Source organism: Falco rusticolus, chromosome Z (genome assembly GCF_015220075.1).
Source record: "Falco rusticolus isolate bFalRus1 chromosome Z, bFalRus1.pri, whole genome shotgun sequence".
Taxonomy (NCBI): domain Eukaryota; kingdom Metazoa; phylum Chordata; class Aves; order Falconiformes; family Falconidae; genus Falco; species Falco rusticolus.
In genome coordinates this window covers 20,891,944-20,909,617 of record NC_051210.1, presented here as the reverse complement: position 1 = coordinate 20,909,617, position 17,674 = coordinate 20,891,944, and the positions used below count along the sequence as shown (strand labels likewise).

General features: G+C 37.3%; 1 protein-coding gene across 1 annotated transcript in view; it reads right to left on the bottom strand.

Moving 5' to 3' along the window:
* Nucleotides 1–4,713: 4,713 nt before the first annotated feature.
* PRDM6 (PR/SET domain 6) overlaps nucleotides 4,714–17,674 on the bottom strand; it is a 66,266-nt gene continuing 53,305 nt past the window's right edge. Inside the window, exons 5-6 of the mRNA XM_037373823.1 lie at nucleotides 12,864–13,040; nucleotides 4,714–6,096 (exon numbers count right to left, since the gene is read on the bottom strand). Coding sequence (XP_037229720.1) covers nucleotides 5,982–6,096; nucleotides 12,864–13,040 — 292 coding nt within the window. The 3' untranslated portion in view covers nucleotides 4,714–5,981. The remainder of the gene's footprint in view (nucleotides 6,097–12,863; nucleotides 13,041–17,674) is intronic.

The window sequence follows — 17,674 nt, the reverse complement described above, 5'->3', positions numbered from 1 at the left end:
TGACTAGCTGGTCAGGGATCTACCTCAGGATGGCCCCCAGTAAGTCCTGAGGAGAAAGACAAAATCTGCATCCAATGCACTGGCTTGTACAGATCTTATTCTTAGGCACCCGATCATTGTTGTAAATTGGTTCTATTTCACCATTTCTATTTCACCAGACAAAAGGGTATGTTAAGCACCCTGCATGGTCCAAAGGACTATCAGATCCCCTGCAACCATGGGAGCTGAGAAAACCAAGTTTGCTGTCAAAATGTTTTGTTAACTGTCCAGTGAGCAGGAAAAGAAGTGAGTCTGAGGCTGGGGGAATGTGATTAGGTTAGAGTGCAGCTCTAACATCTGTGTGTCATCAGTTCAAGTATAACTTAGGTTTGGGGTGTTAAGAAGTCACTGGACTTGTTCTGACGGGCAGATATATGCTCAGTGGTGCCAAGGAAGCTACCTAAGTAGTGTGTGTATTGGCTTGTACGATGCTGATCTCTAGATATTTGTTTGGCAGCAAGTGTCCACTTTATTCGGATAACAAAACCTCAACAACCAAACAATAAAACTGATGATGTCTTGCTCTGCTGGTCACTTGTATTTTAACAGTGGATTGATTCTTCCCCAGATGTCAGTGAACACATACAGGGACAAAAGTAAGAAGGCAGCAAACTCCTAGCCCTCAGCCCAGCTTTAAAAAAGCTCAGTAAATGAATTAGAAGAAAAATATTATCAGATCTGAGCCTCACCCCTTCTAAATCATGCACCTGAAGAGTTGCAACAAGGTGGACCCCGGGACTCTTTTTATACAATAGATTGAGCCATCAGCCAAAGGAGTTCTCCACCTGCCACCCCTTTAGACATTTGTGTCTCATTAGCTCATGACAGATTATGTGAGTTTGGCAATATAATTTCATACAGTGTGACTCAATTTCTTGTTATAAAGAATTTTCCTTGGATGTATAGATGCTTGCTTCAAATGATTGACTATCCCTGCTACTTGCAAACCAGCAGGCTGTCTGCTGGCCAATTTACCTGAGTATTTTCTCAAGTACAGTAGTTTTGCACAATTATTCTACCATGGTGGTTCTGGTGCTTATGTAAAAGGTCATATAACATGAAAAATGACAGAAACTGACATATTTTTCTCATACTCAAGCGGTACTTTTTCAAGTGGAACAAGGGGTGACTTAGTGAACTAATCACTGCTCTTTGACATACACAATGGCAGTGAAATAATGTTAAAAAAGGCACCAAAGGTCCCTTGCAGCAGAGCATGGTTAGTGCTTTTAGATTTGGCTTTAGAATGATTTTTAAAATATGAGCTCAGACATCACATAAACTGGAGTTTTGAAATTCTGTCTTAGTCCACTAGATGGTGATCCTTGTAAATCAGGATTCAGATAACTAAACAAGACTCAGGCCGTCAACCATAAAAAAACCCACACTCTAGTATGAAGAACAGAAAAACTTCATCCAATAAGACAGGATTTGCATCATAAACCCATACAAACAAATTCCAAAACATTGCTAAGAAATTGCTTGAGTATATGACTGCACTGTGCCCTCAGCATTACATCAACAGGAGTACTAAGACCCAGTCACAAAGAAAACTGTTTCATCCCACTGTCTTCTGACTGCAAATCTGTTTGCAAAATCCAAGCTGAAAACCTCTTTCGGAAGCTTGTAATGAAAACTAATGAAAAAAGTAAGGCACCACGATTATTTGAGATTGCCTTCAATGCACACCCATTTCAGAATATTAGATTTTCTGCATAGCATGCACAAAATTCCATACGTAGTCTTAACATAAAACAAAGGCTTAGCATGTGGTAATAGAAATGTTTTATTAATCAAATATATTTACATTTCTTTGTCTTCTTTTTAAATGTGTGCCTATTATCTTCATTTAAACACAATGTAATCTTTACATTGATATCACAAGAATACAGCTACATGCATGACTTAATTGGTCCTTTGCAGTAAAAAAAGATGCAATTTTATGAGGTTTAAAAAATGGAAGTGAGCTGTTTACCTTTCTAATTACAGTGTCATTATTATTTTTATTACAACAGAGGACCCCTTCAGCATACTTTACATCTATTGGGTGGATTTATGCACTTTTTCAGATTGGCTTGATGATGTCAAAACTTCAAAAATCTAGACAAAATATATTAAAAAAAGACCTCATGCAGTCCGAGAATAATTTATTTTCTGGAATCTTATGCACAGAAAGGATTTGGATGGAACAGAAGAGTGGTCTAATTGTAATTTTTTTAAAAACTCATAGCAATTGATGACTTTTAAAAGCAATAAGGACTTACTTTTGGACCTTCACATATTTGTCTGAAATCACATCATTTTGTCAGCTATAAGACAGCATCACATAATGTAATGACACCATACAAATAATAAATAGTAATTAAAAGGAGAGATGATGTTACCAAAAGAAAAGATATACACATCATTGCTTGTAAGTTTCTAGTATGTAATTTACTGTAATTATTACATTATTCACAAGTCAGCTTTCTTTCATGGGAAGACAATCAAATTGTTTTAAAAAAGATCATATCTGGGATCTATAACTGCAGGTTCATAAAGGACCTAATGTCTTTCTGAAAGGAATAACTCTATGAACGTATAAAATTTAATTCCACACTGGAAAGAAAAATCAGAACTAGGCACAATTTTTAAATATGACTTCCAACATGTTCAGGGTTGGACAAAAAAATTAAAAAAAGCTTGTATTTATTTACCAGACTACAAAACAGACATGCCAAGTGCTTCAGAAATTCTGAAATGGCAGGCACATAATCACTACATTTAAATATAATTGTACTACACTTACTGCTTCAGTTTACTGTGTGCAAACACATACTGTATTCATAATAGACCTAAATGTACGGTTGTTCTGTCAATACATGAACAGAAACTCACTCAGCATTTGGGAAGTGCAGATAGGTACTAGATTCTGTTTAGTCCAAACCTGGGATGTATTTTAGCTTGTCCAGGTTAGTTTTACTTTTGCTGTTTTGTAACAGAATGCCAAATGTTGTACTCAAGAAAACTCCACTATGAAATCATGGGTTTTCACTGAATTGCTTTTGCATGCTGCCAAATCTGTTGTGAAAGTGCCATTTATAAAATATAACTGAAATTGTGCTTAGGCATCTGGAACAACATAGTGATTTACACAAGAATTATTTGGAAGAAAAAAACTAAGTTCTGTAGAAATCTTACCCTGGTGCATTTTTTAAAAAATCCAGTATAGTCTTGAAATAATTGGTCTTTGCTTCATGACCGTTCAGGAGAATATTTAGACACATGTTTAATTAAAAACACATGAGTAAGCCTATCTATATTCAGCAGGGAACTTGCAGTATCTGTAAGCACATACCTATGTGCTATTTGCTTTATAGAATTCAAATACAAATCCCTTTCTGCAAGAGGCTGAGTGCTTTGCACTACCACTAACTACATCCCTGAACAGGAAAGCACAGTTAGATAATGCACCAGCACAAGTCAGTGATATAACAGATAGCTCACATTTGCTTTTCAGAGCGTGACATACCTCCTTTCCCACTTACTTTATTGATAAATTTCTGCTTTTTGTGTGTGTGTGTGTGTGTGAGAATATCTATTTGCTTGCAGAAACGATCTACACCTGCTGTTCAAATGTTAACCAAAATCTTGCCCCACCAGGACGTTACTTTACATTAAGTCTCTAAAATAAGGGAAGGTATGAACCGCCAGGTGTGAAGGTCTGAAAGGTTTAAGATCAGATTATTTTTTTTTCTGTTTAATTAGCCTTGCTAGGAACAAAACAATGTTCAAATAGTCACAGTTCTTCCTATCCAGCTTCCTATGCTTCTTTGAATCTAAAACAAACAAACAAACAAACAAACACATTTATATAGTAGCTACGAATTTCTCATAGTTTGGAGGATAAAATCGGGCAAGTGACAACAGAATTGCTCACTCCCCATATCTCTGCACTGAGAAACAGAGCTGAAAAACTCACAGGGCCAAAGCCTCTTTATAAAATAATCTGGTACTTGCTAGAACAATGACAAAAAATCTTTTTCCCCACAATGTTTTACATTTTTAATGGCCAAACACAAATACAGTAACTCCTGAAGTAATCCCCTGCAAAGCTTTGGAAACTCCAGATTCTGCAGTATAGTTTCTGTAATATAATAAATGAACACCCTGAAGTAAGGATGTCTTAGTGTTTAAATTCCTTTTAAATGTATTTGAGTTTTACTGTATGTTCTTTTTCTGCTTGAGCTTTGCAGAATTCATAAATGGTCTGAACCTGTTACTAAATTTGTAGCTGATTCTTTCTAGCCCTTTACAGAACTGGATACTTAATTCTCTACATATTTAAAATCATCCCCATAAATGTTTTAAAATATTTAATATAATCAACTGAGCCCTTAAGAGCCACTCAGCACTTCAGTTTTGGTACAAAACTGAATGAATATGTTTTAATCCCCATAATCTCCACAAATTTATTTTGTAGTTTTACCTTATGATATAGCATGACCTCAGAACTGCTTAGGTTTTGCTTCTTCTTTTTGGTTTGGGTTTTTTGTTTTGTTGAGGTTTTTTTTTTCTTTTTTTTTTTGTTTTTCTGGTTTTTTTTGTGATTTTTTTTTTTTACGATTTTTATCAAACTACAGCTCTAGCATTGAGACAATCAAAATATAAACAAACACTGCTGGTCTCTAAAAGTGAAAACCGTTCTTTGATTAGCCAAAAATCATGAAATCTGAAATACATCAAGGATCAAACTTTGAAAAAAGCCAATATGGAAATTGTTAAATTGAACCCATGTAATAACATCTGAGCTTTTTACATTGATGTTGGGAATATTTTGGCTTCCTTTCATTCACGACTGTACCAGGCAAATTTCCATGAAGTGAATACTATGAAGCCTCCAAGCCATTCACAAAAGTATCTGAGTTCAGATTTAGCTTTCGTTTTGAAGCTCAGCCCAAGTGTGTTGAAAGTTTCATCTAATACAGGAGCTTTTTTAATTTGATCCAAACCAACAAAATAAAAATATCAATGGACTACAGCTTGGATTTCTGATCAGTTTTCCTAGAAATCAGCAAGCCATTAAATCAGTCACCCAAACAAAAAGCATCATCTTGGTTTTTTGCTCCTCGTAATACAATTTACATGTAGACTGGAATCTTAAATGTTTAAAATACTTCCTACGGCCTCTGTCTTTTGTAGCTCTTAGACTGAACATGAGAGCTCTATTAGTTTAACATAGTTTTCCTACTGGCTTCTTTATATAATGCATATTTGCAGATATACAACATTCCTTTTTTTTCTTTTTTTTTTCTTTTTTTTTTCCCAGAATACCTGTGCCAATGCAATGCTGTTGAATGAGACTACTTGCATGAAAAAGTGCACACAGTGTGAGGCATGAGACTATGGAAATGAAATGCTCTTTGGTCTGAGGAGGCTGACACTGACCCAGATATAGCTCTTGATCACTTCCCATCCCACACAGCAATTTCTATTATAGCCATGTCAAGATCAACTTAGCCCAGCCCAGCCAAATGTATGGATTACACCTGGGTCCTTTGAGTCATGCTACAAAAAAAGGTGCAACAATAAACAAGTCCATGTGCATTCTCAGTCATAACTACGGGCAGAAGAACCCTTGAGATTCCTCACTTTGGCATTAAATAACAATTATAAAGGCTTTTAGAATTAAAGCAATACATGGCGGGACTTGAAATGTTAACAGTCCCAAGTAACTTGTCAATTGAAATAAGACTCATCCCTAGTCATAAATAAATAATCTCTTTCCTGGTCTCACTTCCACGCCAGGATCAATATCTCTTAACATCTTACTTATTTTATTACTGCTTTTGGTTTTCTGGGACTGATTGAAAGTTGCTCAGAGGAAATCTTTGGTTTTGCTTAAGTGTCCGTGACATTTAATCATGACTTTCCTTGCAGTTTAATTCCAACCAGTCAATCAGTTAATCCACTTCAATTGATTCTGTGCTTTCTGTTATTGGCTTGCACTCATTGGGCATCCTCTGGTGTCGACTCAGCTGGGTGGCTTGTGTGAAGCTCCTCTCACACCTCTCGCACCTGGTGAAGGCAAGAGAGAAAATTGAGACCAGGGAGCTGCTCTGGGAGGGGGTGATGGGCTTTGTCTCATCCTGCCTAATCAGAACAGACACTCAAAAGTGGCTTCAGATTTTACTGGCTCAAGAGGTTTAATTGGTGGCTACTTCCAAGGCCTTGATGCCTATGATGGGACAAGGCCTGTCTGATTCAGAACAGAGGAATCTGTCAATAGACAGGGGGAAGGTGATTTCTCCAGAGAGGCCTGTCCTGCTGTAGCTCTGATCACTGTCAGTTCAAATAGATAAAGAACAAAAAGAGATTTTTAGGAGTGAGCCATCAAAGAAGCAGCTTGTCTGCAGTTTTCTGCTCTGTAACCCCTAGGAGAAATTGATGACAAATAGAATTTCACCTTCTGGTAATTTAAAATCCACAATTGCCTATTGGAGGAAGAAAAATCACAAAGCAATAATCATTCAATGCTAGAACAAGAGAAAATTCTTTGTTTATCTGATCTGACTATGCAGTGGCATTCATTTTAAATATGCACATAGATTTAGTGGTTACTTAACTATCTGAAAACATCCACACTATTTGAGAAATCCTTGTGTTGAGCAAGAACTCGTAATAGTCACCAGTGTTTGTTTCCTTGTCTGTTACTTTGTCTTTCTTTCCACCCTGGCCTCTCTTTAGAGAACCATAATCCGCAGCAAAACTAATGTGTGAACAAATAACAAAGCAACTGAATTTTGGAGGGGATAGGATGGGGGTTATTGCTAGCTTGGAATGAATCCCCTACCCCTGCTCTGAAAGAGAATCTGTTGTATTGAATCTCCCAAATACTGCCCTCTTAATTTGCATTCTGAATGCTAGGTAGGAGTGTTTGATGAGTCGCAAACATGGATGCAGCAGATTCTTCTTGTATGACGCTCACTCCAAAAGCCACTTTTGATTTAATGGTGCTGTGTAATGTTTTATCTTCAAAGAAGATTATCATAAAAGCATCACTACGATGAATTCTTCACTTTCAAAGGAGAAGTGGGGAAAACAAAGGGCTCAGCTAATTCATATTCATCTTTCTTCACTGATGTGAATGATAGAAAATGAACTGTCACTGATCTAGCTGCTTAAAAAAAAAAAGAAATATATTTACACATATGCATAATTGTGGAATGTTCTTCACATTAGTAATTTTTAGTAAGAAAGTTCTGCTTTAGGAACATTTAGCACAGACATTACAAAGTCATTCATCCAAGCTACTGTACCAATCGTAAAACGTCAACACTTTGAAGTTGTGTTTCTTTGATTGTCTTTCATGGAATATTTTTGCAGCCTGTTCCACTGTTAAAAACTGCACTGTGATCTTGACAAATGTAAAATGTCAGCTTTAATGTATCAGACCTATCAGCTCAATGAAAATAACTCAGAAGTATTGATTACTTAATGATTTTTGGGGTATTCATTAACGTCTATGTGCAGATCATCCACTCTCCAGAGCTCCTGAAGTGCTGATGACACATTAGTGTACTGCTGATTGTTTATTAGAAAACTGATTAGTTACTGGATTAGTGTGTCAAAATATACTACCTTTCATTGCCTGACAAACTTGCAAATTATTGTATTATTTTTATATACATATATATATATATCTATCACAGAGGCATTAGAATCAATTTTAAGGCTGGGGCGTTAACTTAGTCTGTATGAGATATTGCCATCTACTTGAACTTGATGGTTTTGTAATTTTGATGTCTACAAAGACAAGCGCTTTGCTTGCTGAGTAATAGGAGGCTTGGGTCCTTGCCTAACCAAGCTGTAACTGGTACAGTTGCAAAATAACCTACAAAATCAGGTGTTGCCACACCTGACTTTTAAGTGCCTGGTGAAATAAATATACTGTATCAGGGTGCCTAGGGACCATATGTGAATCTGAGAAAGACTATAAGGTGATCAAAAGACAGAGTTACTTATTAAAACCTCTAGCCATGAAGCAGTGCAAGGCCTCCTTAACATTTCTGGAGCTTGCCTGGGAGGCCACACCTGAGCACCACGTTCACTCAGCACCTTGCATTGCTTTTGAAAGCACAAAGCAAGGCTTACTGTATTTCTTTACAATGCAAGTTCCTGTCCTCTATCCACAGGCTTCTTCTGCTGTGAGAATATTCTAACTTCCCAGCTACAGGCTGTTCTGGGACACTTTCATACAGACACAGGAAAGAAGGATGCCAAAGAGAGACCAGAAAATAATAAATCTCATGCTACAAGCACCTACCCTTTGGACAGGAGGGATGTGGGTGCCAAGCATGTCTGCTGGTTGGGCTATGCTGTCTGCACTGCACAGCCCTTGGCAAAACTCAGAATAAAACCTTTGGCAAGGCACCTACTTCCCCTGGCTTCCTCATATACCCAGGTAACCTTCAGATAGTACCCAAGGTGCTTTGTACTTTCTAGGCACTTGCAATGGTGTTTTCAGGACTACAGTTTTGGATGTATAAGTACCTGGCTTACAGGCAGGAACCTGTATTTGGCCCCTGACTCCTCTTTTCAATACGGTCCAGAGAAGCTGTTGCCGGATACAAACTGATAGGAAAGGTGAAGATAACAGTGTCATAGAGTCATTGTAACTATCTCACAGTAGGTAGGAATGGCAAAAAAAGCAGAAATATTTTTTCTTTTGAATTATGGTGTATTCTCTCCCTCTATCAATCATCCTTTTCCAGCCTGTCATAGAATAACAATCACTACAATGACATGTGTCTGTGAGACCGGTGAGCCTGTGCGTGCATGTTTTTGTGTGCATGTTGCTATGCTACAAACGTGTTTAATGTTGGATTGGAAGGTTGAATAGTAGCAAAACAGTCAGAAAGGCAAAAAAAGAGCCCACCTCTCATGCAGCCACTCACAAAGTAATCATGGGGCTGAGTCCAAGCCTGGCTATTAGACATACATCACATTTTTGGTTAAACCTCAAGTATAGATACAAGTATTGGCAATAACGATACCTATTAACTGACAGACCACTTAATTTCCACTTAAGTGATCTGATGGCATTTGAGAGTAATTTAAACAGCCCCTGACACAATGTAGATACAAAGAAGCAATTTAAAAGTCCTAACACTATTAGATGCCATCAGTGAAAACTGGATCCATGTTATCCTTTTTTACAGTGTGTCTGTGCCTTCATTTTAATTGTAAGGAGCAATGTTGTACTACAACATTCAACCTCATCAAACACAAGACTTCATTCTGTCACAAGGTTTCCCTATGCGATTTGCTTGGGTAGGAGTTGTAAACAAAACTCTTCATGTCAACCTCTGTGAAAGGTTTTGGGTGAAGAAAATGCTGAGGGTCTATTCTAGGAAAAAATGTCTTCATTTGGTATTTTCAAAATAAACATTTTAACATTTCATTCAAAAGCTACATTTAACACTAAATTTTATTTGAAAGAGTTAAAAAAAAAATTAAAGACCAAAACAAGCAAACAAACAAACAAAAAAAAGATGACAAAGTTGAGATGTCACTGCATATACAACATCTATATTCAACCTGAAATGGATTTTCACCAGTTTTGCATTTCAGTAAGAAACAATGGAAAACACATGGGTTATTCCAATCTGAAATAACCTTTCCTCTAACTCTTTTTGGCCACCTCCTGAATATTTGATGCTTGCACAACCCTGATTCTGCAGGCAAGTCCCTTAACTATTCTTTTTTGCCAAAGCTTTGTTCCCAGACTAGCAGCCATACTGGAGACTTCAGTAAGATAAGAATACACAAAAACTTTACAGTGGTGAGGCTGACTTGATAGCTTGTGATGACATGAAAAGAAATCCCTTCTAACTGGACCTGCAGTCCAGGCAATGCAGCTAAAGCTCTGACTATAGATAACCTCACTTAGCATTGTTATCTCTAATGAAAAGCAAATAGAAAATTCTTCCACCACACATCCAAAGTTACATAGGACCTACAAAGAACACCTTCTCACAGCAAAAGCTTTCTAACCAATCACAGACTTCCTCTTAAATAACAATCAGTTTGAAATATTTTAAAATATTGTCACCTTACGTTCACCATTTTCCAAACACCTTCTGATTAGTGATTGACATTGCCTGCTTAATCCATGCACACTGTAATCTGTCCAAATACCACTTACAAACATAACTGCCTTACTGCATTAGAAATAATGAAATTGCATTCACAGTTGATGCAAGTTAACCGTCCAGTTGACTGCCCATTTTCACCTATGAAATAGAACTTAGTAATACCTTTAAAATCACTGCTGTTATTTTTAAAATAACTTAGCTAGAATTTAAGTAGTGTAGCACTATCTATACACGGTTGTTCTTGCTAATAGTACAAATATTATTCAACAGAAGTATGTACATTACCAGAAAACAGACTTTTCTGACATACAGAAACCCTGTCTCAAAGGACTTTTCTGTTTTGCACTTTTTTTTGGTAAGCGTACACTCAAAATCCCTTTGTAAATTAACATTTAAAACCTGAATCACATGATCAAGAGACAGAAATCTTGTTTGTCCCATTTATGGCTTTTGTCTACTGGAACTTGTTGAGGTTTTTTTCCTAAGCTTACTTCATACCGTGTCTTGGACCCTTCCTTTTCAAAGGAGGATCTAAATGGTGATGAGACATCAAGACAAGCTGCAGCTATCTCTTTTTTTCCTCCAGCAGAGAAGGTGAATCAATGTCTGGATACATTTTCTGTCCTTCCTCTCTCAAATGCAAGCAGTCCTGCATGGGAGGCAAATCTACCCTTTTAAACAGCTTGCAGGATCAGGGTGACTGTGTCCCCGTATCTGACTAGCAGGGATGGGAAGATCTGCAGCTCCAGTTTTAGCTTCATGTGAAATTACTAGTCTGCTTACTGCAAGTACTTCAAGTCTTCCAGAGAGAAACTGGCACTACTGTTTCTTGATTTTAAGGAATAAACTAAATAAAAATCTGACAAGAATGAAATTATGTCATACATTACAAAGAAGCAGTACGAAGTACCCCCATTTTCTGTTGCTCTGCCCTGCAGCTTTGGAATGGGCAGGTACATCCCAGAATACTTTAATACTTCTGCATAAGCAGGGCAAAACAAACAAACAAATCCCAGACCCTGGTTAATTGTAGAACATACATTAGAGCCCTTTCACAAATGAAATTGTGCTGTAGTCAAGACCATTTTGGAAAAGGGGAAAAAAATTACCAAACCAAAGGGGAAAAATAATGACTCTAAATGGGGCAAAATAGCAGTTCTATTGGAAACATGACAAAAACAGGATGTTAAGGAAAAAAATTAAGTGGAGTCAACAAGGTTACACATAAGTAACACCTTAACATTAAAAGAAATCTATTTTCCATTTTGACCCGGAAACCTCTTCCATTAATTACTAAAATCTATTTACACAGCAACTAGATAAAATCAATCTGATTGCTCACACTATTTTTGGCTCACTTTCTATGGGCTCTGAGCATCCAACAGACTGACTCTAGAGGAGTCGATGTTTAGATGCTCTCAGTTTCCACATTTTGCCACCTACAGCACTAACCTAGCTATGATTTCTGGCATGCAAGTTCTTCTGTATTGGATATTCAGTGTTTGGCTCCTGGCTGTGTCCCCTTGCCCCCAGCAGAGGCATGTATGGAGGCCATGCTTCCTTTCATCCATATATGGAGGCAAAGTATCCCTACCGGTATCTCTACTGAGCTTGTTATGAGGGGTTCTGACAGCCCCCATGGCTGAGCTCTCTTACATAAAGCAGACCGAGAGCACAGTACGGCAAAAGCAGAAAAGAAAGACAAATGGAGAAAAGTAGACAGAGGACAGACAGTCCTTGGAGAAGAGGGAGAGATGTACACCTTATTCTATATTACTCCCATTCCTTCCAAAAGAAGTTATATCAATACATTATACATTGATATCAATAAATCACCTTTTTTCTTTCAAAGTGGGATTGTTCCAGGTATGATATCCGTAACATTCATGCCTGTCAGTTCAGCAAAGACACAGACACAAATATGGAAAACTTGTACTCTGTCTTGCAGAACACCTCCTGTTAAGTAGGCAGCGTCTTGCACAACAGAAGGTAAAATCCACCTGGATCAGCTGTGTTATGGCTGGAGGTGAGCATAGAGGGAAAATTTCTGAGACTCAGATGTGTGCTTGGCTTTAATGTCAGTAAACAGAAACTGCAGAAATAAGCAGCATCTGTTTAATTAAAAAACATCTTGACCAGGTGACGACTTTTTTTTTTCTTGTATCTCAGACAGTTGAACACTATTCATTTATTATTATGATCTCACCAAACTTATGCCACAAGCTAGAGTTGCATTTTCTATGCAGTGATTCTAAGACTAAAAAAAATGCACATTCCTCCCCCACATTTAACCAGACCCAAATTAGCTTTTATGTGAAGCTCCATCTACCTTAGCATGCAGACATCAAAGAATCATATTAATGTTTTTACAGCATAGCTTGTCCCAGTCTTGAGTGTATTTTCAGCTATGGTTCTCTGTCAACAGCAGCAGAAGATAACACTGAATTAAAACTATCAAGTTGTCATCATAGGACAGAAAATTGCTCAGGGCTCGCAAAGCACCCAAAACCAAGCCTGGTTTAATTCTGATTTTAACCACACCACTAACGGTTTTATCTGGTGGTTTGACCTTGGCTTTCAAGGGAACCCCTCTGCGTGTTGGTATGAAGCAGTGATGCTCGAGAACAGCAGTGATGCATTTCCCCCTCTAATCTCAGCTGGTGAAGGCCAGCAGCTTCAAGTACTTACTTGAAGGGCTTTTCCCCAGTGTGCGTCCGGATGTGGTTGTTGAGTGTTGTGGCACCAGCAAAGGCACGACCACAGTAGCCACACTTGAAAGGCCTGTCGCTGGAGTGCGTGACTACATGGTTTCTCAGCTCTGAAGGTTGTGAGAAAGACTGGGAGCAGTGACCACACTGGTAGGGCCTGCAGTGGGAAAGAAAAACACCATGCCATCAGCACTTTCTATTGACATAAGCGGGAAAACATATTGGCAGGAACATCTGGAATTCCAAGTAACTTCCAAAAAGAACTGCGGGGTGCACTTCTCCGGGGTTTTCTTGGGAGACACACACCCGAAACTTCATGATCTCTTTAGGAAATGTAAAATGCTTGCGCAGGAATTGACTGAGAGTCCCACAAAACATAATTCAGCAAGCTAGTGAGCCTGCACTACACATCATACACATGCCCTATTTCTCCCAAGCTCAGTGTGATACTCCTTAGTCACCAAAAACTTCTTACCCATCGGAGCTAAAAGACGCATGAAGTTCTCTGTCTGTTGATGCCAGCTACAGTCTTAGCTACAAATGCACATCTGATTGTCATACCTATATCCTAGGTGGATTCTGTGACCATTTGTAATTAAATTATTCATGTTGCTTTGGAGGAATCTAGGTTTTTTGACATCACCTCTTTCAACAAGAGACATTGCAAAAAATAACCATCGTTTTACAATTATCTTTCTGTTTTCTTACTGCTATTGAAAATATTTGCATTTAATTAACACAGTTCTCCCATCCAGATTGAAAATGCCTTTTTTTGTGATCTTGAAATGAAACCCACAGCTTAGGTTTTCAACAACACAGTTTGTTAAAAACAAATGTAACAAACAAACAAAACTGACTGATATATTACAAATTCAAAATCATAACAAACAGACTGTAAACATAGAAATAAAAGGATACAAGACAGCAAGGTGAGACAGGACTGCTAAAATGCAAATACCATTGCTAACTGAAATAATATATGGAGAAACAACACCTGTATATTTCTCTTTGGTAAAAGTGATTTCATATCAACATCCTACAGGGGTTTTTTTCCTTTTCACATTTGATTTAAGTTAGTGGCAGTCCTACATGCTCATCAGAATTTTCAGGAGGGATATTAATGATTTTTACCCTGCACGACATTCTCATGATGTCTGCACTTCTAGAGCAAATGGCCAACACCAACTTAATTGCTCTCTCTTTATAAATGTGTATGTTTAAATGGCTAGAAACCAAAACTAAAGGGAACGAGACGATGGTGACCAAGCATGTACAATTCAATTAAGTGCAAAATAAAGTGAACTATCTCATTTATCAAGTGAACTGCTTAATTGTGGTTACTTGCATCACTGAGCACAAATACTATTATTTTACAGTGCTTCAGAGCACTGAACCCTGATTGTAGAATTTTTTAGCTTGATTAATAGCTCAGTATTGGTCAATAACTCAATAGCTTACAATTTTAATTACTTACATTTGAAAATCTAACTACTTTTCAACAAGTTTGAAAAAAATATATAAAAGCTGTAGAAGGGTTACTTAACCTAGATGATGTGGCCATTAAAAATATTAATATATGTAAATTAATATTTTAAGAAAAAAAACCAGAAACACTGAATATCTGTTTCTCTTATTGGATGACAAGTAGTAGCATGCCCAGTATTCTCCTTTCTTGAAGTGCACAATTAATTTGCACAGAAAATATTTATCAATCTTGACATGAAAATTCAAGAGCTGGTAAAACTAAGATGAGTTGTGAATGCAGGCCTATTTGTTTGGGTATTTCCAAATCAAACACTTTCAAGCAAAAAGAACACATTAAGATATTCTGTATCCAAGAAACATTGATTTTTTAATAGTGAAAGGGACCATTAACATCTATTAGCCTCTGGTTATCTATTTTTAACAGCTACCACAATAAATGATACAACACTACATAAAACCAATTAATCTTTTATTTTTTAACAGTCAATGTGATTAATTTCACGCAGTGAAAAGTCACACTGTAACTTGTATCCAGTCACAATTCCAAACGAGTTATAACTGAGCACTGTGATGCCAAGTAAAAGGTTTTTACCCTCTGCACTGGCCCAAAAACAAATTTCTTGTTTACAAAGGATATTAATATAAGTACTCAGAATACATTTCACTGGCTAATGCTCAAGAAAAAGAGCCCTGTAAAAAATCACCTATTGTTAGACCACTTTGCCTGTATGCTTTCCTTTCACCCATATCTTTGGAGAACAACCATTACAAAAGTCACCCTCCTCCCTGCAGGGGATGTGTTTCTCCAGTTTATAGAGAAGATTATGAGTAATACTAAAATGGACAGAATAAGTAATTTTTTCAAGCTAGATACATGGCACACATTAAACAAAGCTAGTTCTAAAAATAAAAGTTATAAATACATTGAAATACTATAACAATCTTAAAATGCTGTATCTGATTTGCACAACTGCAGATTAAAATACGTCAAAGTTTGACAACTTGCGGATACTACTATCTTTTGCAAGAGCAAAAACAAAGTCATTCAGTAAGTATAAAAGTTGTCATTTTGTTCTCTAGCAACCATTTTACTGGGCTTAGAAATTTTTCTTGGCAGAAAATAAAATCAATATGCTGTTTTTAAAAAAAAATTAAAGTGGTGCAGAAGGACTGAACATGAGCAATGCTCGGTTCAGTGGGTACATTGACATGGACAGAGTGGGCCTCCCTTTGATGTAGCAGTTGTGTCTTCTGTCGTCACTTTGGTCTGCACTGGGACACTGAATTAAGATGGTGACCTCTTTATAGCAGAGGTTGGCAGACAGAAGGGACAGGGACATAGTGACAAAAACTGTGGTCTTCACAGGGTGTATTTTCAAAGATGTGCTGCTAGGCTGAATGCAGTCCCAGCCCAGAAAAACTCATTTCCACTGGAATAACTGAGAACATATTGTACCTCCTTGAGCTTCAAGGAATCCATGAAAACATAAGCATTTCTGTTTCACAGCCCAGGGGTGTGTTGATGCTCCAGAAAATAATGTTCAAACAAAACGGATTGCAGTCACTCCACATGTGAAAGCCTACATAACTAAAATATTCCTTTGCAAATGTACAGGCAGATTTGCAAGTATGAAAGTAATCAGTTTGATGAAACAGTTGTACCAGGGCCTCAAAGTATATGCTGACTATCTGAAGAAATACTTTCTTTTCTATAAAAATTTGTTCTCTGGTTATCATGTAGCAGGAACAACATAGTTTTGAATGTCTTCATCAGTGCATTATCTACAAGGTATCTTGTAGGCCCTTCCAGATGTAAATCAAGCCTGATCAAAATCTTCTCCTATAGTATTTTTAAGTTACATTTGAGAATGGCTAAATTGTTGTATGGCAGTGTGCAGATGAGAATGATGTGCTGACAGCCATCAAAAGCAGTTCTAATGTTTTTCATTAAACCCCTAGCTACGTATTTTTCTAGTTCTCTGTCCTCCTGTCTGAGCTTAAAGGAAGGAAATCTACTTACCTAGAAGCAAATTCTCCTGTTAGTAAAACCATCCTGATGTCATTAGCCCATCAATCAGCTACCTAGGTTTACTAAACTACAGAGTCCACTACCTTTTTCTAGAGACCCTAATCTTGCAGTCCCTGATTATATGGTGGCCCACAATAGGAACACAGGTCATTTAAAGTGAAATTCAGAAAGGAGTGACTGTAATGTCATAGTTTTCAAGTTTTATAGTTATTTAGATTTTGACCTTTTCCAAGTTTTTCATGTTACATTTTCAAAGTGAAACCAGTCAAGAATACATTATACTCCCTAGTCTGTCAAATTATTTTGTTGTCTGGTGATGTCTCTTTACATCTTAGTTTTCTCACTTTTGTAGCTGGTTTTTTTTTTTTTTTCTGTGTGAAACTACATTATGTGTAGGACCAGTACAAAACCAACATTCCCTGTGAAGCTTATAGAACCTCACCAAAGCTCGGGCTTTGTGCAGGGGATCTTTTAACATGTACAAAGCATGCTAAAGGATAACAACAGAAAAATCCATATCTTTGCACCTGGAATAGTTGCTGACAGACAACTGTACATTTAGATTGATTCTTTTTAGATTTCCATTTAGCAGAAATGACATAACTTTTAATTATTTATCTTGTACTATCCCTCTGCTAGAACAATATACTTTCCAACTGCTGATTGCCTAGTACATCCAGCCAATATAAACTTACTTTCTACGTCATAAATAAGTCACAGCCTGAATTATTAGAATCCTGAAAAAACTTAAAATTATTTTCTACTACATTTTCTAATTCTTTCCTTTATAATGAATGGGTTTCTGGTAAGGCCTCTTCAGAAGAGAATCTGCTGTTTTCAAGGAGCATGTGGAATCCCAGTGCAATCTTTGGAAACAGAATTGCTTGTAATGGTGAGTTCCTGAATATCTGTAACTCTGTCATTGAAACACTGTCAGATCAGGGAGACAAAATAGTACATTGCTGTAATTTTTTCCCATTAGAAAAAGCTAGAAAAGCACCAGCTGAAAGAAGAGACACTGACATACAACTGAAAGTGCTTTTCTCTTTGTTGAAGACTAAGAAGAAAGAAAAAAACAACTTCTTCTTCTAATGGAAAGGTATTTTGGAGGGATGCCTTCTTCTAGCAAGCTGAACTAAGAAGCTGGAGAACAAAGCGACACCTAAGGATACTGCTGGCTTGCACACAGAAGCACCCCCAGCATCAGCGTGGCCATGGGTGGGCTACATTCACTGCCTCTGGACTCTATAGGCACTACTGCCCCTGTGTCCCCCTGA